The sequence below is a fragment of the Numenius arquata genome, chromosome 4 (assembly GCF_964106895.1).
Source record: "Numenius arquata chromosome 4, bNumArq3.hap1.1, whole genome shotgun sequence".
In the NCBI taxonomy this organism is placed as follows: Eukaryota; Metazoa; Chordata; class Aves; order Charadriiformes; family Scolopacidae; genus Numenius; species Numenius arquata.
Genome location: NC_133579.1, coordinates 23,044,143 through 23,069,093, shown reverse-complemented (window position 1 = coordinate 23,069,093; position 24,951 = coordinate 23,044,143). Strand labels below are relative to the sequence as shown.

At 41.7% G+C, this 24,951-nt stretch overlaps 1 protein-coding gene across 1 annotated transcript in view; it reads left to right on the top strand.

The window, feature by feature from the left end:
* Positions 1-14,864: 14,864 nt before the first annotated feature.
* Positions 14,865-24,951, top strand: part of LAMA1 (laminin subunit alpha 1) — a 111,108-nt gene continuing 101,021 nt past the window's right edge. The window contains exon 1 of the mRNA XM_074146799.1: positions 14,865-14,964. Coding sequence (XP_074002900.1) covers positions 14,865-14,964 — 100 coding nt within the window. The remainder of the gene's footprint in view (positions 14,965-24,951) is intronic.

The window sequence follows — 24,951 nt, the reverse complement described above, 5'->3', positions numbered from 1 at the left end:
CTTGGGAAACATTTTCAAGCTTTTCTCTGCAGCCAGACGGGGAGGCTGGACAATTGCTTTGTTTTTAAATAAAAGTTGAGATCATCACCTAATTATTTTTCCACAGGATTTGAGCTTTTAATGAAATATCCAATAGCATCAGGCTTTTAATGAAACCGTAGCCATCTCGACACACTGAATTTAAATTTCGTTTTCCTGCAAAACCTAATCTATTGTATGCTCACCAATCTTTTGAATTGGTAAGCACACAATAGATACATATAGGTTCATGAGTATATACCTAAAGGTTCATAATTGGTTTTGTGGCAAATTTCATGTTCTCTATCAAGTCAAAATTTTATATGGTTCCTCTGGCTCACCTTTATTAACAAAATGTGTAACTATAACAAGGAATAGTTTAAATCTTTAAGCATAGCCTTTTGGAAAATGCTGGGAAGTTCAACCCATACTCTTTTGGAAGAAATTTTCATTTTCATTCATTATCTAGGTATTATAATAAACACCTGGCTAAATGAGGATGCAGAAACTACCTAACCAACCCTTCCTGTGACAGGAAGAATGCTTTGGCTAAAAAGGGTTAAACTGTTTCAAGTTCAGCAGAAAGCAACAGTCATGCCGGAGATATATTCACTACAAATACAATTGCAGCTACTGAACCATCTTCTCTTGTGCTGTTCCTTTCCTCTGAAGTAAATAAAGGGTTTTAAAAGTGTCAGTGCCACACAGACTGTCAAAGATATCCTCCGGTCTTAGTGCTAAGGAAGCAAATTTTGTACGTTTTTAACTACTTTGTAGTGGTTTGTTGATCTTGCAGCTATTCTGAAATACTAAGTCAAATTTCAAAGGTAATTTGAGATTTATGAGATGTGACACAAGACAGGAACAATTCTTAAGGCAATTTCAGATTTCCTGTTAATTTGTTTTTAATTATGGTGCTGTTAACAGCCTTTAATGCCTGTATGTCCCTGGAGCTTTCCTGGAATGTTTTATTAAGGTCCCATGTGGAGCTGCTGGATTGCCTGACCCATGAAGAATTGGACCTGGAGATGAATGACTGCCTGTGCAGCAGCTTATTTAACAAGAGCTTTGGCGAAGTTTTTCTGCAGACGTCTTGACAGGAGACAAGCTCAAACTATCCATAGTGCGGAATAAAAAGAGAAAGATTTAGGTTTGTGTGTTTATGTAAACTAGAAACGACAGGCTCGATTCCTCCCAGTAGTTAGGGGCCAGCAGCGACTCTCATGTTACATGGAATTACAGGAAATTTTATTTCTTTTCTGCAAACTTGCAGAAATTTTTGAAATTCCAGAAAATGCATAAATGACTGGTTAGTCAGCTCCTACTTCTGCCATAATCTCCCTGTGTGTACACAAGCCAGACAGCTGGTCTGGCTATGTTAAACAGAGGCGACCTGCAATGCAGTATCACCTGTGTCCTCTGGGGCACTGGTTTGTCCCCTTGCCCAGGGTCATTTTCCTGGGCATGGCCAGAAACCACTTGCCTTAGGTGTTTGCCCATCCCCTCTTCAGGGAAAGGAGAGCTTAGCATGTGGACATGCCCTAGGGTAGGAGTACACTGAGGATCCTCTCCTGCTTTATTTAGTCATCTGTGCACAGCCTCTCTATCTCAGCCTTCTCCTCCTCTTATGGCCCGTGTGGTGACAGATTTGACACCATTTATAACCATAGTTGAAGTCATTATATGGAAGACACCACTACAGTATAGAAAGCATTCGCTGTTCTATTATTCATCACTGCATTTATGAATAGCCACATCTACATTCATAAACACCCATAAAATAGCCTGTACATGCCTGTTAGCAATGTTTGCTAAATGATACTCATGGTCTGTGGCTTTCTGAATCAAACTGAAAAAAAAGTTGGATCAGATTCTCCAAACTGGATGAAGTAGCTTTTAGTATAACTGCTGTCACATCACCTCTGCCACAGGTCCTTTTTTTCACAGAGCTCTTGAAGATCATTTTGTTACATTTAATGCATCATAAGAAAGAAAACAGCAGTTCTTGGAAAGTAGGAGAGCCTGAGTTCTCCTTGCCTAAATCTAGTCTGATTTAAGAAGAGGTGTTTCTTGGCATGTCTTACAGTAGGAGTCAGATCATCTAAGTACCCATCACATGACCACTCAGCTGGCCTTCATATAGAATGCATCGATACTTTCCTTTCTCTCTTTCTGTCTTTCTTTCAGACGACAACTCCTCCAGACTTATTTCAGTACCTGGAGCAGGTTCAGCTCAGCTGCCTGGGGAGAGAGCCCCCAGCTCTCTCAAGTATCCTGTGACCAGGGGCTACATGTCACTCTGGTGGGGAATATCCCCACCTCTCCTAAAGCTGTTGCTCAAATTAGCAGAGTTTTCTTGAACATCCATGGGTACAGTGAGTCCAAAAATAAGCATGACTCTACGGTCTGCTGGCAGAACTCCCAGTCTCTCCTCCAAAGGCTGTTTAAGTATTTTACATTTAATGGGTCACTGTAGCTACCTACTTTTCTGGAATCTGAAAATTCATATTCTCTTCTGGATACAAAAGGCAGAGATGACCCTGAAGGTCCTGAGCAGAGAGAAGCATTTCCATGGGATCCTAAGTGCAGTACCTGTAGTTTAGAGACAGATGGGATTTAAGCTAGACCATTAATTCAACATTATCTAGTAAGAATCTTACAGACTCTCCCTGCTCAATCTGCCAATATGCTGATTTTGATAGACTTTTTAAAATAAGTAATTCTCTCCAAGCGTTGCTAGTGTGAATGTGTCTGTGTCCTGGCTCCACGGGGTTCTGCATGCCACAGTAAAGACCAGACAACTGAACCTTATGTATTGCAAATTTCATTGCTGCTATGCCAATAACCTTCTTTTTTATTCTAATCACTTAAGTGTGTTGAAAATGCTGTTATATCATAAAGTCTTAAGGGACAAAGCCAGAGGGAAGTTGGAAACTTATTTTAGAAATAAAATCAAACACCAAATGATCCAGTTTTTCATGCCTGATTTTGTGTTTAAAATAAATGCATGCTTCTACAATTGAAAGCACAAGCCCTTTTTATCTTAGTCCTCATGAAATTTAGTAAATCAGCACTGCAAATCAATGTGACCCAGTGTGAAAGGGTTTAGGTATTTCCATCCAGAGTCCATTACAATAATGATTGCAAAAAAGAACTTAGGAAATAATTCAATCAAAGCTGCTGTGGAGTCTTAATCCCAGATCCATGACTCTTACACAAATTTTACTGATATAAGAAGAAACTCTGCATTTACTTTCATATGCCTGATAAATGATAAAACAGAACCTAATTAAAACTCCCTAAAACACATAGCAGCGTCTCAGTTTGGGATTTATCAGAGACATTATCAAACGAAAGGGCAGACATCCCTCTAGACATTTGAAGACTCAATGCTGACAATTAATAGCTTGACTTTTAAATTTCCAAGCTCTAACTTAAGGAAACACATCGCATGCTTAGCTTCAAAGGGCTTAAATGAACAAATAAAACTTCTCAAGCAATCAGTTAAGCAATGCATCTAGGTATTATTAATATGACAGCAATATTTGAAATCCTATGAAACAATATGAGTCACTGTATGGTCAAACAAAGGCCAGTGAGATCTGAGTCAAGTTGCAGTTAAGGGGAGTTATGGGCATCACACAGAGCACAGCCCGGAGCCAGAAGATATAGCCCAGTAGGTGAAAAAAGTACATGAAAAGCAACTTGCATAAAAAAGTTACCTCAAAAGTAATAAAATAGAGCAAATCAAAGGGAAAATAAGATTTTCAAGCTCAAGTATAGGCAAAAGAAAAAAGAAAGGAGAAGAAAGGACCACCCATAATCATCATCTTTCTTATTTTACAACCTCTAATGAGAAACTTCCCAATAGAGAGAATCAAACATGAATCTGTTCTGTACCTGAACATCACAAGAGATTAATTGTGGTGTTCAGCCATGGGGTTTCAGCACTTATTGGACAGTGGGAAGACAGGATAATGCAATTAATGATTCCACCTGACGTGAAAGGACAGCACATTCGGCAGCCATGGAGGTAGGCAGAAGGTGAGCACTGATGCTCTGATGTGTGGCCAGGCCAGCTAACAACAAGGCAAGTTTTTTTCAAAAAGGTGGAAAATGCTGCATAGCTCAAAAGGAATGCAAATGGCAGTACCGAAATTTTAGACTGAAATTAAAACAGGAGGTTGTGTTTGGAGTGAGCGGGGCAAGGGGTTGGAGTATTTTATTTTTAATTTTATCTTTCTGGACTGGGGAAGATGACAAGCAATATTTGCAGAGGATTTGAAACAACAGTGGCAGCCTGTGCATTTGTCATGAAAATTTACTACACACAGAGCTCAATAAACTGATGAAAGGCATTCTATGATATGGTTGCCCGTGAGATCTGGAGACTAGACCTGGTGACCCATACTGTCTCTTCCCATGTTGTGGTCTTAAATCTGACCTCCTCTCCTGCTGTCTCCAACTCCCCTACATGTGCAAAATTCAGGAGCCTCGGTTCACAGGCCACTGCATTCACATTATCTTTGGTGGTGATCTACACGTTTTCTGCCTCACTGCATTTCACTTTTAGTTTATTGGATTTGAACAAATGTAGGCAATCAGAGGAAAATACAATTATAATGGAGTTGCAGCCAGTTGTTTTCCACATGATAAGAAATCTTATCTGTAGCCAGGGCTGGATGCAGGCATAACCTGGGCTGGTGGGCTCAGAGCAATGTGTGGGCAGATGCTAGCAGAGGGTTGCAGTCTGTTTCTCTCCCTCATCCATGAAAATGAATTCAAGTTTTCCAAGGCTAATGAACTTTGCTAAGCCATTTCATGAATCCAGGTTGAACGCCCAATGTGTTACAAGTATCTTGAGTCAGTCTGGCAATCCAAAAATGAATATATATGCACAATCTTCCTGAGGTGTACTTAACTAGCAGCCTGGAAACCACCAGTGCTCTATGGGTTTAGACAGGTAACATTTCAGGAATATACATTTTGGCAGCTTCACTTTAAAAGTCACTGGTGGAATGGAGCAGCAAGAAAAATATTTCTTAATATGCTGTTTTTACCTACCCCTCAGCTGATGGTGTCATGATGCTGGAGTAATATTAAGTAATATATGGTGACAAAGAAACAGTGATATTCCCCCACTGATAGGGCAGAGTGAACATTTGTCTGCAGCCACCCGTTCTTGAACTTCTCTAACTGCACTTTTTCACTGTCGCACACTGGAGCAAACTATGTGCAATACAAGTGGAAAAGAGCTAAATTCTCTTCCTTGGGTGGAAGCTGATATGGAAATACCGAACACTGTCTGCTACCTGACATAAATACTGATCTAAAAATACACCATCTTCCCCCCAAACCCTCACTTTACATCATAAATGAAGCATAAGCAGACCCTAGAAAGGTCGAAGCAGAATGTCTACTGAATTTATGATTAATAAGCATGTCAAGTTTTATAACAGCATCCTTATGTGGACACAGCTAATGGCCTTAACATTGCTTCCAGAATCAAAATTGAATGGTTGAGCAGACTTAGCCTCAGGAAGGCCCACGGTGATAAGGGAACCATCAGAGAAAATAGGTGTACGCATTTTTCAACCTGTCAAGTGAAAAAAATCACAGATGATGATAAGTCAAGGATATGCCCTCTCATATATGAGTTATACGAATGTTTGTGCTGAACAAGGCTGCCTCCTAAACAAGAGGGAAAAGGTGAATGTAAGCAACAGAAAGCTGCATGATTATCCTGCAAATTGCACTCACCCAAGAGCAATAATTACTCTGAATCAGCATTTAAACAGGGAGGGAGTTGATCTGTGCTGCTCAAAGCTGTTGTAAATTGCTAACCCTGTAAGAAGCACAGGAGGAAAGAAGCACACAGGTAGGCACAGCAAAAAGGAGGCCACAAATTTGGATAGAGCAACACACAGACTTAGGAATTATGTAGATTTTTGGGAAGGATTTCACCTGCCAGCATTATCAAAGGCTGTAGAAAACATCTCAGGCCCCAGGGACTGAGCCAGGCTGCAGCTGCTGAGGACTAGGAAACTAAACAGGAGTACAGTCTAAGGACCTGCCAATCTGATGTAAGTTTGCCTTCCTCCAAGGCACCTGCTGCTACCTTGCTGCTGAAGTCAGGACGAAGGGACTGAGCATCAGACAGGTCTCATAGAGAAAGATCCAGATACCAAACGGATTTTTTTTGTTGTTTCTAATTAGCAAAACGATGTGTACAAGTATGGACATGGGTAAAACGGAAAGCACTGGACATGGCATGTTGTCTTTTAATATTGATAATTGCTGATGTTCTCCTGGATCAATCTTCTGGGAAGGACAATAATCGACTAGTTAGAGATGTTATTTGTGTCAGCCCAAACTCTCCTCAGTAAATCTCATAAACAAATCTTATCTATTACTATAATGCTTACATGCTTTATTAGTTTTCAAATAAATGCTTTGAATAAAAAAAAAAGTGTTGTAAAGGTAGAAGTCATAAATTAAGGGGAATTCTCCATTAGCAGCGGTATACAACCATAACATGTCCTTGCAGAAGCCATGTCCGGATAACTTATTGAACTATCCAGGCAATCACTGAAAAGCATTGGAAGAGGGACTGTTATTTGAGTTGCCTATGTGCAGCATATAACATCTGCTGCAAAAAACGGTAACTAATTTTGTATGAGATTCTGTTGCTGTGTAATAGGCACAGCTCTGCACCACTGATTTGTGAGAGTATCAGCTGTGATAGACTAACAGCTTCTCTCTCTTTCTACAGCCAGGGAAACTTTTTTCCCACTTTTCTCTCATTAGGAAAGTCTCGTGGATTCCCTCTGTGTTTTTACCATGGGAAAGAACCAATGGCATTTGACAGTCCAACAGAGAGGAGGCAGTTTCTTCCTAAGTAGCTTCTGAAGGGAGGTCATATTCTCTTACTCTCTGATGTGAGCAGGTCTATATTTCTTCCACTACTATGTGTACAGCTTGCAGGAAGTATAAATTTTTACTATTACAGCTCTTTAAAAAAAAAAAAAAGGAAATAGAATTAGGCAAGACAATCCCCAGCCTCCTCCTGATGTGCTCCATGGGGAGTCCTTCTCAAGCCACCCATGACCATAATTTCCAGTGCACAGCTCAGCTGAGGCATAAGCTTTGGCAGCACCACATTTGCCATGGCAGAGCTCCAGCTCCAGAGTGGCCCCTGACGAAGACTTCCTGAGGCATTTAGGCAATCTGGGGACTTCCAACACAAGTGCTGACAGATGAGCTTTGTTTCAGACCTGAGGAATACATGTGATACAGTGATATAATGAAAAAAAGCTTTTTTAAAAAATCAACATAGTGCTAAGTATTACTACGACCTCTGGTTATATCTCTTTGTAGGTGGCCACTGTTTTCACCAGGTATAGAGCCACACTGTGTATTTCCAGCACAATTACAAAGATTTTTATGTTCTAGAATTAAATAACATTTTCATGCAATCCATTACGTTCAGATAATTTGAGAACACCTGTGACTGTGTGAAGGTATTTTGTATTCTGGGGCCTTAACCAGCCAAAACCATTTTCTAAACAACAGGCCAAATTCAGAATCAATGTCAGTCAACGTTGTTTATTTTGGAAGTCACACGTGTTAATTCTCAGCTGCAATGTGGCCCTCTGGCTTTGCATCTTAAACATTCACATCCATCTCAAAGCCAAAAATGGGGGAGCCTTCTTAAAGACTCTTACAATCACCCCGTTGCATCCCTTCCATACTTCCAACATTTAGAAAGAGCTCTGTGTACTGATTAATAGAAAACTATACCTGAACAGCTAATTTAATTTCATTTAAACTCTCTGTTGACATTTTAGTGGCAAATAACTGTACTACATCCACTGAATTTGTTCCATTGTTGTGGCAGTTAAAACAGAAATGTGTGAGTCTCTACAGCTTCATTGAACAGAGATTTGCACACATTGCTGAAGTTATTAAATGTATGTGATATAATTTATTAACTGAAAGCCCATTAGTTCCTGACAAAAGCTAGGAAAAGGAGTCACAGTATAAATATTTAACATATTAATTCAAAGACTTTTAAGGAACATGCAGATGACACCGGTGTGCAGAAACCAGGCTTTGTGCAGTTTGCTGCTGCAAGATTTGTTTGTGAGATTTCTCCTCTCTGAACTACTGAGTGTCCCGGTAGAGCATAAAGGGGCCATTGAAATATTTCATCATTTATGTAAGAATAGGCATTTAAATATACCAAAACATATGTACAGTTCAGTAGTTGTGATTTTATTGATTGCCTCAAATGATTATGTGATTAAAATATGTCAATGATGTGTGTCTCCAGGTAATATTCAAATTCAGCTTGCATTCAGATTGGAAAAAATAAGACTTGAAGCCAGTTATAATGCTCTGACATTTTGTGAGAATATCTTTTATTCAGAGAGGTGTTAAAACTGGGATCTTTAGCATCACTTAGTGGCTTAGGGCGTTGCCCACCACTGGCTCTGACTGCGTTCCTTGCTCTTCCAGAGGGACTGGGACTGACTGAGAAGCATGGCCTTTTTTGGGAGAAACTAAAAAGCCATAGCATGTATGTACTTTCCTGTTTGTAAAACAGGCAATGCCATTTGGAAACACAGAAATAAAATGTTCAGCTCTTTGCAAATGAAAGGTGTTGAGTGGGTGCACTCTGGCCAGAGAGAGGCATTCAGCTTCACAGGCAGCGTCTGGCCTGCCTTCAGATCATGTCCTGATTACAGCTGCCTCTTCCTCCTCTGCCTCTGCAGGTGAAGAAGGCAAAGCAGAGAGAGAGCAAGTAGCGCAGACATGCTCTGCCCGGTCACATAGACGTGGTTGGGAACCTGGTAGCTGGAAGCAGAGCCGTTGGATACTTGTTGTGATCCGGAGCCTTTATTTCGGAGGCGTTAATTCTGCTTTAGCCGTGCAACTCCCAGTTTACCTGCCCTGTATCCATGTCACACTGGTCAATTCCACTTTGGTTTTAAAACAGGTGCATTTCTGCATCTCCAGCATTTCTGCAAGAGGAGTTTAGCTGGTGTATGGCTACCACTACCCTGTACGCTAACCCCCTCATCGAATCACTGGCTATTTTCTACCTCTGCCCTCTGAAATCTCATCCATAAAGTAGAAATTTGGGGCGTTGGCCTTTCAGAGAACAGGGGGAATCATGATAGCAGAAATATAAATGCTCCAAACCCATTTCCTCGCAGTGCCTCAGTCCTGATTCAGAAAGATCACTTTTAGAGATAAAAGGATAATTCAATCATCATTTAGTTTCTCTTCCTTTGAGAATCCCAGCCAGGAAAGATTTATTGAAAATTGTCATGATAGCTGTTATGTTTCAGACATTCTTGGAAAAGCTCTTTCATAACGCATAGCCAATTCACATGGGCATGAAAATGAACTTTATTTTAAAGACAGGTGTTTTAAAATATGTATTAGAGAAAAAAAAAAAAGACATTTGAATTTAAACTGAACAGCTATTAGCTTCCCTAGATAGTCTTTTTTAGTAACAATTGCCTATTAATTATTTACTGCCAGCAAAAGATTTGATCTCAAGCAAAATTCTTTGGCTTTTGTTGGCTTCACTGCAGTCACTGCTGCAAAGTCTGGCACGTGGTCATTCCAAATTCCAGGCTTAGTCATTCACTTTTTTTTCTTTTTTTTTTTTTTTTTTTTTTTTCTGTGGTAAAGTTCAAACTGACTTTAATGAGAGATTTGCTTCAGGAAGGGATGTGGAATTTATTATTTTGTCAGTATTACACAACATTACACAAAATATATAAAAGTAAAACCCGTTACCTTGGCAAAGCAATTAAACCCATGAACTTCGAAGACATCCTGCTTGTTAAATGCTAATAAGCTATAGTTCAGTATGGCACCAGGAAGAATTCAACATCAGAAATTTTGAGGGACTAAAAAGCTCCACTAAAGTTGTTTTTCTTTGTTTTTCAAAGAGATGAGGCTAATGTGGCATTTAGATGAAGTGAAAGATAGATATTATGTCCTTAAATGTAGTGAAATGCTATAGCCAAGAAGCACCCACTGTACTCTCATTCAACCTTGTGCATGAGCTCCCGCACCCACCTGCCTCCCTCTCCCACCCACCCTTCTGCAACCTTCTCTGGACTCTGCTTCTGACAGAAACGCTGTCAGGGGAACAGTGTGTGAAATATGCCTGATACTGTCAATTTTCAGGCACTATATACGTGATGAGGACGGTGATGCAGCCAATAAGTGACATAAGGCAGGTGAAAAATAAACGGGTAAAACTCATGCTTTATGAAATAAGCTAATGCTAAACTGGTCAAGAGCAGGCAAACTCCCCTGCAGACAGCCTGCCTCATCATTTTTTCCATCAGAGTGACTGTTTTGTCTGCCTGAAGCACCCAGAGCTGGGCAGCCGCCCGCCAGGGACCGTCAGCACGAAGCCGTGGTCTGCAGCAGCCAGCTGTAGGGTCTCAGGAGAAGTGAACCTGAGGTTTCAGATTTGCCTTGTGAAAGGTGTGAAAAGTGTGAAAAGTTACCAGCAAAGAGGCAGCTGGTGGGCTCTGCTTTGCGAATACAGGTTGCACTGATTTCATTAGCGCAGCTGACGTGCGTGTTAGGAGGAAAGGAGTTAAAGGCTTCGACTTGCAGTTTCACAGTGCCATCCCGTGGCTGTTTTAAATGACTGCAGGATGAAATCAGTAAAACTTGGAGCTTCCTGAACATTTCTGTCCGTAGTAAGATTTTTCAGATTTGAATGAAACATAATATAGGTCTTGAGAGTGAAATTCCATTAAGTTAGGTAAGTGCAGTTCATATTTCTTGTTTTAAACAATTAACTTATTGCAAGCATTTTGTCTTTGATATGCTTTAAGTACTTCTCTACTCTTAAAACAAACACAGTATTTGTATTAGTATTAAAAATTTGAATGAAAACCAAATAAAGTAGCCCATAAGAACACAATCCACCAAGGTACAGCCTCATCACAAATAACTTAGCAGCATCTGAAAACCGAACTGGTGCTAAAAAAAAATCTTATTAGGAAATCCTTAACCTACAAACCTACATGTCAATGATTTGGTTTGGGATTTAAAGTTGTTTTTTTTTTTTCCTGTAGCATCTTGTGTTTGTGGCTTCAACGTCATGTCAATCAATTGAATCTTGTATTGTTTGTGTCATCAGCTTACAGAGTTTATAGAGTACTTTGGAAATGTTATAATATAAAGTATTCACTAAAAAATCACTGTGTAAACTCTATGTGCGGACTTGTTTATTTTATAATTGGCTTGTTTTCAGCCACTCTTCGACAAGGCAACTTTCAATCTTTTGTAGTTCCTGATATTTTAGCAAAAATCCTACACCAATAATAGCTATTTTTCCTGTTCCTTGCTAGTATTTATAAAAGAACACTTGAAGTAAAAAAAAATAATGTTTGCTTGGTTGTATTGTGCACAAGATACCAGTCAGGGTGGGTTTTTTCCCCCTACTTTTACAAATGAGCAAGCCTGAAAAAGCAAGAAAGCGCTGGTTTTGTGGGCAGCTGAAGATGAGATACAAACCTTATCTTCAGGCTGACGGTGCCTCTTACCCGGGGGTGTGTGTGCATTCCTGGGAGTACCTGCGTCGGGGTCATCTCGGGCTGCACGATAATGGAAGGGGAAGGGGAAGGGGAAGGAGAAGAGAGCTTTTGAAGATGGGGAAGAATTTTAATTGCCACTCGCAGGACGGCGTCTCTGTCTGCTCCCTGCAGATGATCAGAAATGTGCAGGGAGGAATACAGGAATGGTAAATACAGCGCTGCAGTGTCTCTGCAGATAACCATTGACTAAAGCTTGATAATGTTTTCATTTGTTTAAACACAGACATTTCTTGATTGAAGTCAAAGACGAGCTAAAGAGCTCACCTCCTAAGCTCTCCCCTCCTCAAACTGATTGGCTTTGCCTCTCCTTCTGCAAAACAAACCTCTAATTAGCATCAGAGTTTACACAGAAACACTACCTTAGTAAATACAGCCTGACAATCCATCCATCATGTGTAGAATATTTACATAGACATAGTTGTCTCTTCTTGCTATGCAATTCGGATTCTAAATATTTCCACTATCTCATGAATTTTTAATTATAATTCTTTTTAAAGTGGAGCTGATACCTCGCTAGATATTAAAAAATGCTAGACTGCTTCTTCACTGATGAGCATTTGTTTATACAGCACAAAAGACACAGCAAATGCTACTGTCAGACTCGGTAGCATTTAACACTGACTTTGCACTGTAGATAGCTATGTAAGTAGAAAGGGAATCAGAAAATATGTTCTAGTCAGTGCAATTTAACTTGGCAGTAATTAAAATAAGATAGCCCCATAAACTTTTCCTTTAGCCCATATTTATTTATTTATGAATTAATAGGGCATCTTATTTCCTCTGTTTTTCAAGTCAGGCTATTCTTTCAACATAGCTTAAAGACTAATTCCATAACTACCTGAAGTTAATTCAATGTAAGCATATTTAATCCAAAAATCATACACTTCACATAATGCAGAGTTGATTTTAAAGATAAAATGTAAGCATTAACTGTTTCCATTCTATCTATTAATGGTAATGTTTGAGTTGCAGAGGATCTCTCTAAATAGCATTAGAAAGGTGAAACACAGAGATTTCCAGACTACATTATCTTTTTTTATCCAATTGTGAAAATTCAGTTGAAATACATGTAAGGGTACCCACCTGCTTTTATAGGCAGGAAGAGTTAGTGCTGGTTTTGAAATGATGTTCCCTGAACTCACATTAAGACACTCCTACTCTTCCTCAAATTAGGAACATGACATAGTATCTGGATTATTATTTTTTAAATGGCTTTTGGTTGCCATCTTAGGCAGGGCTAATTTGTTGAAAATTGGAAGTGATTAATTATTTAGTTTGCTAATGATGGCTTCCCAGATAGATGTAAGGCACTTTCTTGCAATATCAGGAATGGCAGTTAGGATTAAAAAACACCTTGCATTATGCGCATATTTCCTCCCACATTAATAAAGTTAAATTGCCTCTTGAATTAAATTCTATGGCAAATTTCTATAACAGAAGCTTAAAGCTGACATCAAATTCATGTTTAGGTGTAGAAGTAAATGACTTCATTTTAAAAGCTACAGAAGACAATTGGAGATGTTCATTGTTCCACAAGTTGGACTGAGGTCACATATTTAAGGCTTTCAACTTCTGCTTTCTTGAAGTTCTGTTTCTTGCTTTATCTCTGCCAAAAAAGAGTGATGAAACCTTGCTAATCTCACATCAAGGTGCTTTCTTTTAACATAGATTTTGCATAGGCAGGTGTATGTGTCTGGGCAGCAAAATCTCAGCTCTTGCTGTTAAAAGCTCAACCACCGGAACAACACTGATGTCCTACAGATCTTTTCCCAACTGCACACTCGACCACACTTGAGAAGAAATGCAAATTCACTGAAGAAAAGATCAGAAGGTATGATTAACTGATTAACTCCTATTTAATATTTTTTGCAAAATAATAAGGAAGCAAAAATTAGTCACAAACTTTATTCAACTCTCACAAATTAATTGTGGTTTAAAAGTATGAGCTAAAATATTTTACAAATTCTCTATCCATTCATCTATCCATTCAACTATCTGAGATGTTAGGAGCACAGGTTAAATGCCATTCCGCTTGCGTGTCTCTGTGAGGGCCAAGTTATATTCTCTTCTCTTCCTAATACAAATTTGAAAGTGGTGGGTTGGGATCTGTCAAGTCCCCCAGGTCCTTCCCACAACTCCAAGATCAGTTTTGGAGACGATCAGTGAGATTTTTGCTGCTGTTAACGCTTGTTCTTCATGTTATAGATGCCTCTGAAGAACTTAACTGTGGCTGTTCCTTTGCCTGCATGGGTCACTGGAGCCTTCAAGCTCTTGCAAACAGTTTTATCAAAATGTAAGGAAAAGCCCCATGCCCAGAGTGGGAACGGCATTATGGAAGGGTTGTTGCTGATTACCTGCTGTGATGGTATTGTATTCTCTATTGCCTATGGGTTCCATTTTTTTTCAACAAAAGAAAAATTAATGTGAATTCACTGTGATTTTTGGGGAGGAATATATTTGCCATGATACAGTATACCATCCAATCGTTCCTGTTGGACAGTAATCACAATTTCCAGCCTGTGAGCTGTTCACAGAAAACATGCTGTCTTGCCTTCGATACCACTGATGCCAATGAGTCAGTTCTAGCAGGAAAACAGCAGAAATCAATCAACAGAAAAACTTCACCCTTATTTTGCGATTTGGAACCAATGCAGCTCTATTAACCTGTTTCCAAACCATGCCACCCTTTGCAGGCATGATTTCCTGCTTGGTAGCTATGAGGAGACAAGAGTTACAAGAAGTGTCTTCATATTCAGGTGTCTAGGCACGGTCCAGGCATGTGATATATTTACCACAATATAACAAGATAGTTCCATATTTAATTTCAAAACATGGGATCTGGGGCAACTGTGCTGGTTGCATCAGGTCTATTCAATGCTGTATGAAAGCAGGGTGCCCAGGATGAAGCAATCTAAGACTCTACCTATATTCCTCTTCTTATTAGTATCTTATTACTAAAACACTTTTATTTCACTGTTTGGTATTGTGCCTTTCTTACTGAGATTGGGGAAGGATCCTGCACACCCCCTGTGCAAGAACAGTCAGTGATGGTGCTTCTGTGCTCTCCTAACTCCTGCCCATGTCTCCTTGGCAGAGCTTTCAGCCTCTTTGCTGCAGCCCCTGGTGCCTTCCCCCCCAGCAGCCGGGCAGGAGGCAGCTGGACCCACTGCCTTCAGCACCAGGCTGGATTATGGCTGGTAATAGGTGGGGATGACTGGGTGTTCACAGCCCCTTGAAATCCTGGAGGGAAGGGTACCACTATACCTAGGTGCTGTCAGCGTGAGGGATGTGGAGGTGCATGAAGATGTGGGTATGTACGAGGCATGTGTGATAGCCTGGGCATTAAAAACCCTGTTATGGGAATTATTGTTTTGAGAGCAGGGTAGGAATTTACAGTTTTCTGTTTTCTTTTTTTCACTCCCCACTTTTTGCATCCAGACTGTCCTGGAGTGCCTGCTTCTCTCCAAAGCCAGCACTTAAGTCTGGGCAACTCCTGAGGCCAGTGAAACCCATACCACAAAGCAGAGAAGCCCTTGAGGGATCTTGCGCCTGGGGAAAGCCGATGTTGTGCTTTTTCTGGCCAGGCTAAAGAGATTCAATCCACTTATGCCTTTCCCCTGCCCCGTGACAGCTCTGGCAGTCTCCTGGAGCAGCTGTTTCCCAGGTTCCTGCAAAACAGCAGATTTCCTTTAATCCTTATGGAAGCCTTATCTCAGAGCCAAATTATTGTAATATAAATTTCAACTTGCAGCTTGAAGTCACTTTCAGGAATAGAAAGGGCAAAAACTTTTGCTGCTAATGTGGAGCATCAGGCTATCAGCTGAGGAACACCAGGAGGGACTTGGGAGCTGCCCTGGTCTACACCTCTTTCCTTGGGCTGTACTTCCAGACTGTCAAGCTGTAGAGGTGCTGTCTCTGTTGAGAGGAAGTTGTGGGCAGGGTGTGCTGTGAAGGGCCTTTTGCTTTGAATTCACTGCTCTCTTTAGTCTGTCACAGCTCAGATTTATTACTGAGTCCAGTACTCTGGATGTACTTCGCTGGGGGAGGGTGAAAAGCACTTGAAGGGTTCTGGGGAACAACTGAAGAGTTATCTAAACCAGCTTTTAGTAGTGGCTGAATGTTTATTAGAGGCAGACAGGCAGTTAACTATTGTTTTTTTCCTCTGATTACAAGTGATAATTATTTCCAGAATGCTTTTTCAGAACACTCGGGTGGTACTTATGAGATAATGAGGCAGAGATGCAGAATGGATAACAAGTGTGTGCAAAAAAGCCCAATAAAAAACAGCTAATAATTAGAGACCCTTTACTGTACAGTACAGCTACTGATAAAAGTCTTATTTATCCATTAAATGCAGTTCTGGGTGGGATTATTGACTGCTTATACCAGTGTACCTCCTTCTGGTTACTATTCCAAATTCCCTACCCCATTTCTAGCAGATACTGCATCAACGGTGTTCATAGTGTAGAAATGCCCCAATAAGCATCGAGAAGAAAGGATCATGAAGAGTGGGATGAGTGGTAAGGTGGGATGTGCAAGTTATTAAATGCTATGGATGAGGAAAAGCATGGCACTGCTGACAGCTGAGTGCCCCTGCTGCCCTCTGGGGTCATGAGGTGACTTCATGCTCCTGAGGGGCCTGAAGGGAACCTGCCATTAACACAATAGCTCTGCCTTAAGCACAGCAACACAGACAAAAGCTGAAAAAACATATTTGGTGTTCACTTGGAGTTTACTTAGGTGCAGGATAGCAGAAGGTTTCCATTCAGACTCTGTATATTTGGGCTTTCTCCAATTTGAATTCTCCCAAACCTCTGTTTTTGCCAAAGGCAATGTTTTTATCCATAGGTTGTTATCCACAGATGGCTAAATGAACATGTTCATTTTGTGCTACATCATCCTACATATTAGAATTTTCCATTCCTTTGCAACTGAAACACTTGGTCCTTAAGGCAATTCTAATTCATGAAACTTGGTGAGATTTTAAGAAGCTCCCTGTAGCCTGAGTATTTTCTGGGTATTTACAGATAACTTTTTTCTTGTCTTACACAGCAAACTTTTTTTTGGCTTAATTTTGGAGTAAATTTTGATTAGCAGAACAAACTAGTGTAAGATATTTAGAAATTATCCTTCTTAATGTTTTTGCCATCTCTGTCTTTCTTTCAAGTGAAGTTGGAGCAGTAGCAAGTTAATTATCTTACAATATAAAAGCCTCCTGTGCTATTTTAATTTGCAATGCTACTATGTTAAGCACATATGATATAGTAGCACTCTGAGTTTCAGATTGTGCAGATGGTTTTCAGGGACCGTATAAACATGCACGAAAATGCAGTGTCCTAAAATGTTTTATTCTTGAGCATATTTCTTGACTCATTCAAGATCTTACGTGTACCACGGCATTCCATTTTCTCATCGGATTAGTTTGTCAAAGACTACGAAATTTCTAATCTTATAATGCCTGATGTGCTCGCTTGGTGTAAATGTGCGGTGGAGTCACACTTGCTTAAGAAGCTGAGATTCTCATCTAATGGCATAATCATTCAAAGCTCATTAGAAACCTGGGTTAGGAAAGACTTATACTTCTAGAGCTATGTCTTGAACCAGGGAGCATTCTGATTGCCTGGAACTCTGTAATACCAGCAGTGAACTGTGGAAAAGGGAATGACAGAAAACACAGTAATCCTTTTCTCCAAGAAGGTACGTACATACTCAAATGAAATTTGAGAAGAGTCAGTTTTCTTAGGGAATGATTATAATGGACACTGAGCAACGGTGATGTAGTCCTGCAGACTAATTCAATGTAAACTGAATGTATATATTTCAGTTACAGGTTGGATAGAGATGTTTATTTAAACGATGATAATTGAGTCAGATGATAAAGTCCAGAGCTGGATCTCAATATACATTCTCTACTTCTTGTGGAATATTCTGATGAGGATAAATGCATGTAACAATAAACTGGCACTTACCATCACATGGGTGTGAGATAGTACTCTTCATCTTGCTGTAATCTGAAGAAATGGTTAAACTGATTATAAAGCTGTAAACTGGCAGGATTTTATGTTGCACAGATGCTCCCTCTTTCCCTTTCCTTTGTACTTGGCTCCCAACTGGTACTTGCAATCCGGCACAGAGGATTCCTTAACCTGACCTCTATGATTTTAGAACAAATGGCACTTTGGCTCTTGAAATTTGTTGACTTTTCTCTCCACAGATGTTTTGCTTTCCTCCTCCTTGCCTGTCCTGAAATTTAAGAAGTTCCTGGTGTGAGCAAAGGACGAATCTGTTGGAAGGGACAGATGTGGAGTGTTATTTATTTGCAGGCTTGAAGGCCTTTGATAAGGTTCTACAGCAGAAATTTTTCATTTTATATCTCCTTGACCCATAGATTTTTCCTGTTTGTCTATGTTTTTAGTATAAACATCACTATGCCTTCTCATATATAACTCATAACTGAGTTACATGATAACAAATAGCTTTATTTTATATAAAATATGTAAATTACTATACTTTTCCTGAATTTCTTTTCCTTCATCAATAAAAACCAGCCAACCAAGCTGAAATCTGAACTCCATGAGCAGCTGCCCCCAATTTGAAGACTGCACTTGTAGCCCAACTCTGCTCATGCAACTCATATTTGTATTTTGAAATATAGTTTAAATGCAATCCCATACAGAGCAGGACAATGTTTTCCTAAAAAATAAGCAGCATGCATTGTCAGTGGGGATTTACATTTGACAGTATCTTTTAACTAAAAATCCCTCACCTCAACCAACTTATTTTGGGCATACAGTTCTTTTCCCAGGAAAATGTCGTTCCTTGCTACAACTTACTTGAAATATTCGTTAAGGGGTACTGCAGATATGAGCTCTGCGACCTGATAAACCTTTAAATAGGAAAGCTTAATGGGAATGAACTTCCCTGAAGTAGTAAAGATATGTCTCTATCGTGAGGAATTTCTACAACCAGTTTGTTGTGTTTTATGCTAGTTTCAAGAGGTAGTTGATCATTAAAAAGTTGCAAAGACTTCCCACGGGACAAAAACAGTCAGCCCCTTAGTTTACCAACCGAACTCGTTTCATTTACAAACATGGCTGATTTGCTGTGTTGATGTGGAGCGGAGGCTTGAAAAAATATCAGCAAGGGCATGAAGTTTCAAAGCTGGAGATGACAAATTTACAAGGAAAAGCTCAGCAGCTGATTTTGTGTTTTTTTGTGGGGTTGTTTTTTTTTTTTTTTCAACCACGTGAAAATATCTGCCGTATTGGAGAGCTGTAAATAGAATTAGCTTAGCAATGCTGTTTCCCCACCCCACCCCACGCCCCCCCATGCATTTTTACCTTGTTATTTCGCATAGTCACCTTTGCCTTCTCCCTCTCCTTGCAAAAAGGCCCAGATCACTCATTACAGCTTTCCCAAACTTTTTCGGTACCGGGCTGGGGCTCGTCGCACCCCGCGCATCACCCGCAACGCGCGCCCGGGGCTGCAAGTGCTTCGGGGGTGGTTTTGCGCCGACGGACACGCGTGGCGTGGAGCGCCGGGTCCCCGAGCACCCGTGTGTGTGTATGCGTGTGCGTGTGCGTGTGTGAGGGCGTTCGTGCGAGCGAGACCCCGGCGGGGCGGGGCGGGGCGGGCCGGGGGCGGCGGGGGAGCATATAAACCGGGCGCACTCGGCGGGGCGGGCAGCGTCCCTCCCGGCGGCAGCGGTGGCGGCAGCGATGGGCGGCGGCGGGCGGTGGCTGCTGCTGGCGGTGGCTTCGCTGCTCTGGTCGCCGGGACAGGGCCAGCCCCGAGGTGAGCGCGGCGGGGGTGCGGGGCTCTCGGGGTGCGCGCCGCTGGCAGTGCGATGCGATGCGATGGCTGCAGAGTTTGTTTGCAGCCGCCCGCCGCGTCCCGGGGCAGGATTTCGCCCCCAGCGGGGCCGGGGGAGGCTCGGCGGCGTTCCCCCCAGCCGGGCAGAGCCGGTGCGGGGGAAGCCGAGCTGCGCTGGCAAGTGGAGCCCCGCGGGGGGGAGGCGGGCTGGGGTCCGGCAGTGCTGCCCGCCTCGCTGCCGCGCTCTCCCCTGCGCCCCCCTCGCCCCCTCCCTCCTTTATCCCTTCTCTCCCCCCATCTCCGCGCTGTGCAGCCCCCCTTCCCCCCTCCCTTTCCTGGAGCCCTTTCTTCTCCCTCGGCGGCGGGGGCCACTCTGCCCGGCCGCCTCCGGGGCCGCCCACTCCCTTTGTGGGAGCCGAGAGACGCTGTGGAGCGGCAGAAACTCGGGGGAAGGGAGGGCACGGCCGCCCCGCAACCCCGCTCCCCGGGGCAGGGGGGAGGGCTGGCCGGCGGCCCGGGCCCCGAGCGCCGCTCGCCCCGTCGCTTCGGAGCCCCCAGGGCAGCTCCTGCCCCGGCGAGAACAGGGACCGCAGCCCCGGGGGTCCCGCCCCGGGGAAGGGAGAGGAGCAGGAGACCCGAAGGATGCCTCACGCTGTCGCTAACGTAAACCAGATTAAGCTCTGTTATACGGGGCGAAAGGGGATCAAAACCACTTTTCAGGCGTGATACAGAGGTAGCATGAGGATATAATGGAGATAATTCACAAAAGTTTTATTTTTTTTTTTTTTTTTAAATCCTGCACGTGGGGCGGGCCGGTGCACCGCAGCCGGGATACCGGAACGCTCCGCGGCGAGGTCTTGCTTTGCGAGTTAACTTCATCACACGCATCCCCTTTGTTGGAAGAGCAGTAACTTGTGTTTTCCTAGCGAGCCTGAAGTTAGTGAGCAACTAGCAGTTCACTCCCTGTTGCTGGGCCAACAGCAGTTGATTCTGGGTTATGAGGGAGAGCCTTGGTAGGTACCAGATGCTCCCACCTTTGGCTTGGTTCAGCTCTTGGTGGCGTCAGCAGCAGAATTTCTACTGGTCCCTACTCCCTGTACATGAGTCCCCAGCCGCATTAGGTGTCTATTAAAAACTAAAACTCGAGAATGGAAAATGGTTGGAAGGCATGTGTTGTGCAGATGCATGAGTTAGTTTTCTTTATGGTGAAGTGTGGCGTTCAAGGTGCATGTAATATGGGAGATAAGCATCTGGATGTTTACATGCCGTAGTAAAAGCGAGTGTATTTATTAATGTCATTATGTATACAAAACTTCATCCTCCAGTTAAGGAGAACAAAATCAAGCTCAAGCAAATTGCAGAGTCCATATACTTCAGCTTGTAAATAAATGCACTTCACCTAAGTTATGAAAATCCAGTCTTAGAAAAAAATGAAAAGCTAGACAAAATGATGCAAAGCTTACCTTACAAAAACAACTGTGAAAAGTACCATCTTAATGTACACCAAATAACCTTACTTCACTATTAACTCCTGTTTCAATATGTATGTTAGCACACAGTTTAAAAAGGTAGCAATTTTCCTGAATCTTGTGACGAGTTCACTTTTTGTGGTAGAAATTTGCAGTGATCACACTGCAGTGATCTGTTGCAGCTTTTGCAAATAGTTTAGTGCTGATACTCCAGCTTTTAAATAGCAGCCCACACTGTTAGAGGCATCTTGATAAAACACATATTTTCGTATCGGTGATCAAAGATACCAGTATATTTGATTGCACCTAAGCCACCCCTCCTGGGGCTATTTAAATTCATAATTGTATTTCTCTAGCTGAAAGATCAGGTCAAGAGACCATTCTTCCTATTAGATTAATTTGATAGATTTTTTTTTTTTTTCTCAGCATGAGAGTACAGGTCATCTGAGGAAGCAGTTAAGTATCAAACCCCCCTGGTGGATAACTGCCTTACAAAAACCAGAATTCAAGATAACTGATCCTAAAACAATGTGAAGAATGCGATGCAGATTAGAATAGCCATGTTGCTTTTGCAGAAAGTAAACAGCTGAAGCTCAAGCTTGTAAGCATTGTGATGATGTAAAAATACTGTTTGTGGTGAGGCTGGAAAGACTTCTCAGAGCTGTTGCAAGAGGATTGGAGAAGTTTAGGGGAAAGGTATCTTGGCATGCTTATGGAGAGTACCTTGGCAGAACTCTCAGCATTTCTTGTTTTTCTCTTTGTTCCTGCTTTTGTCCTGTCAGCAGATGAGGAAAGTGGAGCGTATGATAGTTGCAAGGGTCTGTCAGAAAGTGCTGAATTTGGACGTAAGAAAGAGCTGCACAGAATAGTAAAGTCACTGCACTGAACAACTTTGAAGGTTAATCTTTCAGCCTAAAGATTGATACCTACTTAACTATAAAATTTAGTTGGTATTTTAATTGCAGGTGTTTTGTTCAAATGTCCCCACCTTGTTGAAAAGTGGGGTTTGTATTTTCAATCGAGTCTTTTGTATCCAATAATGGAGTTACTCTTCATGAAGAACATATCACTAGTGTCTGGATCCACATGAGAGTTATTTTACAGCCTCAGAAGCAAATAGCCATTTCAGAGGCTTTGCTCTGCTGGAATGCGTTCTTAATTATACTAGAGGTAACAGTGATACAGATCTGCAAAGCAGAAAGGGAAATAAGGTAATGGTTTTGCACGGTATTGCTTATATCTCATACATTTGATTTGGCCAATGCCAAGTGATTTTTCTATAATGAAAAAACCACCCTACTACTCTAAAATGTATGGTAATGGTAACTTTCAAGACTGTAGTTGTAGGCTAAATGTTCCCTCAGCTGCATCTCCTCAGTTTTTTTTTTTTCAGCTGGTGTGCTGTAGTAGCCTGCTCTGTTGTTCCTGCCTGGGGTTTTGGAGTTGATAGTCTTTAAGTGCTGACGCTCAGGGGATTGAGTGCCCCCAGGAAGGTGCCTGGTGTGCTCCATCTAGGCAGAGCTGAACACAGGTATTTCTGATGCTTACCATCGTTTGGGTTTCAAACCTACCTAGCGTCCAGAATCTGCTTTAGTAAGTATACTTAGGCTATGAATATGCAATTCAGAACATTATGGTCAGCAACCACATATTTTTACTGAAACATAAGTGGTATGGTTAACTTATAAATCAGATTGTTAGAGTGCTTGCCCAGGAAGTGGGAGATCTAGGTTAATCTCCTTAGTTTGAGGTGATCTGAACCCACATCTCCAATTTCTGAATAGAGTGCCTTATTACCAAGTTGCTGTGACAGGTAATGCAGGGGAGGGGGAGGCATGTATGAAACCTCTCCAAACCTCTGAAAATGAGCAACTGTGCAGCCAAGAATGCAATTTTAACTGGTGCGGAAAGAGAATGGGCAAGAGAAAAAGCTGATGCTGCAGTTGGATCATTAGGGCACTCAAAGATGGAAGGTGAATCAAATTGCAGGCCTTCCTCTTCCTCAGCAGTCGGGCATCTAAATTCAGGTGCAAAACTTTTTTTACTGTACCTGTGTCTGCTGTTTTTTCACTGGGTCACTCAAGCCTGGCACCACTCGGTGGGATGACTGTGCATCCCGCTTACTGTAGATGGACTTTTTGGTGCCTAGTTCAGGATGGTGACTTCCATCTCAGATGTGATGTGCTTTAATTGTAGGTGTGGCAGCAAGATTCTTGAGTCTTTTTGGGTTTTTTAGATCTGGCCTTTAGGCTACAAGCCAAGATAGGTAGATCTTATACTCTTGGTTGCCTCATTACAGCCTCATGCATTCAAAGGTGTTTTGTGGGTTGATGTGATTTCCTCTGACACTTGAAGCTGAGAACCATACTTCCTGAGTGTACTTGGGTGACCATATAACTTTGAAGAAAGTCGTCTTATACCTCCAAGATTGGCCGGACTTTGCATTCCCAGATACTATACTTTCTGTATGAAATAAAAAATATGTCATAGGGACTTTACAACTGCCATAATGCACCGTGGGTTGGTATATGCTAATGCCTTGAATAGAGCTTGTTTCCATCAGTCTTAAATATCAGATTTTTCAAAGAGAGAGGTAAGAAACCTGCAACAAAGAATTAAGTGATACAGGAAGTGGGAAGGTTTCTATCCACTGCAGAGTTTGTTTTTAAATATTTTTCTTTAACATCTCTGCTGTGCTTCCAATGGTGTGAATATTGTTTCCTGATAAGAGAACACTAAAAGGAACCTGAGGGTCCCTTGAGACTTGTGGAAGGCTTAGAGGCAAGTTGCTGTTTGCAACTTGCAGTGTGAGACAGGAGGCTGATGAGAACTGGGGAGATCTGGGATCCGGAGGGGCAGTTAATGGATAGACTAAGTGTCTTAAGTCCAGCTACTGAAGGAATCTAGGTCACATATGTATCAGTATATGAATATGTGTTTTCTACTTAAGGTATTTCATCCTGATCAGCTGGAGCAGTGAACAGGATGAGACTGTTGGTGGTGGTTGCATTTGTGTGTTTCTGTCTTTGCTGATCTATATGGCTGGCCATATATATATATGCATGTATGTGTTATGTGTGTGTGGCTATGTATGTGCCTGTTGGAAATATGTGCTTACCTTTCCTACTGACTGGGCATGGGAACATGGAGCAGCAGCAGCTGCTTCTGTTGGGCTACAGGACTTGGCACGCCCCAGCAAAACTCTGTAGAAGAGCAGCTATAAGTCTGGAGCTCTGGGCTTTTGTTTTCTCCGGCACAGTTGAGAAGCTGATTTTTTTTTTTTTTTAAAGTCTCCCTGGAAAATCACTGCTGCTGTAATGGCCATGAGAGCTCAGAGGGCTGTTGGAAGGGAGGGAGGATGCATGGCAGGCAGCCTCACCCACTGCCCTTTCCACAGTTTGGCTGCTGAGACCTTAGTGTAATGGACTTTGACTTTTGTAGAGTACTATATAGAACAATCTTAGATGACCTGTCTACCAAGTCACCTCAAACAGAAACCACATTGCATATCCCCAGGAATGCTGACTTTGTGGGTACTGTTGCATTAAAATGATAAGGTTCCCTAAATTTGTGTTAAGCAACACAAATATATTTTGAAATCCTGATTAAATAGAAATAGGACTTGATCATACTCAAAGAATTGGTAGAGTAGAAAGAGTAATGTAACATGTAATAGATCTCAACTAGTTGCAAATTTTCGTGATTGAGGTCTGACTTCTGAGGATGTGAGAAAGGTAAGAAAGAACCATGAGAATTTCAGTTTTTATGGTGGTCTGCAAAGAACATCTTTGACATTTTGTGGGGGAAACACTATGCTTGTCCTTGATTGGAAAGTCCTAAATTTAAAATCTGCTTTGTTTTTTCCTCTTATTTTAAAAGGAAGTCAGAACTAACAAGCCACAGACTATTTCTTCTTTTCTCAGAGCACAAAGGTATGTGACAGAGAAAAATCCCATGGAAGTGTTCTAAATAGACTGAAGATTAAGATGAAAAAAACCCCATTTGTCTGTCATAAA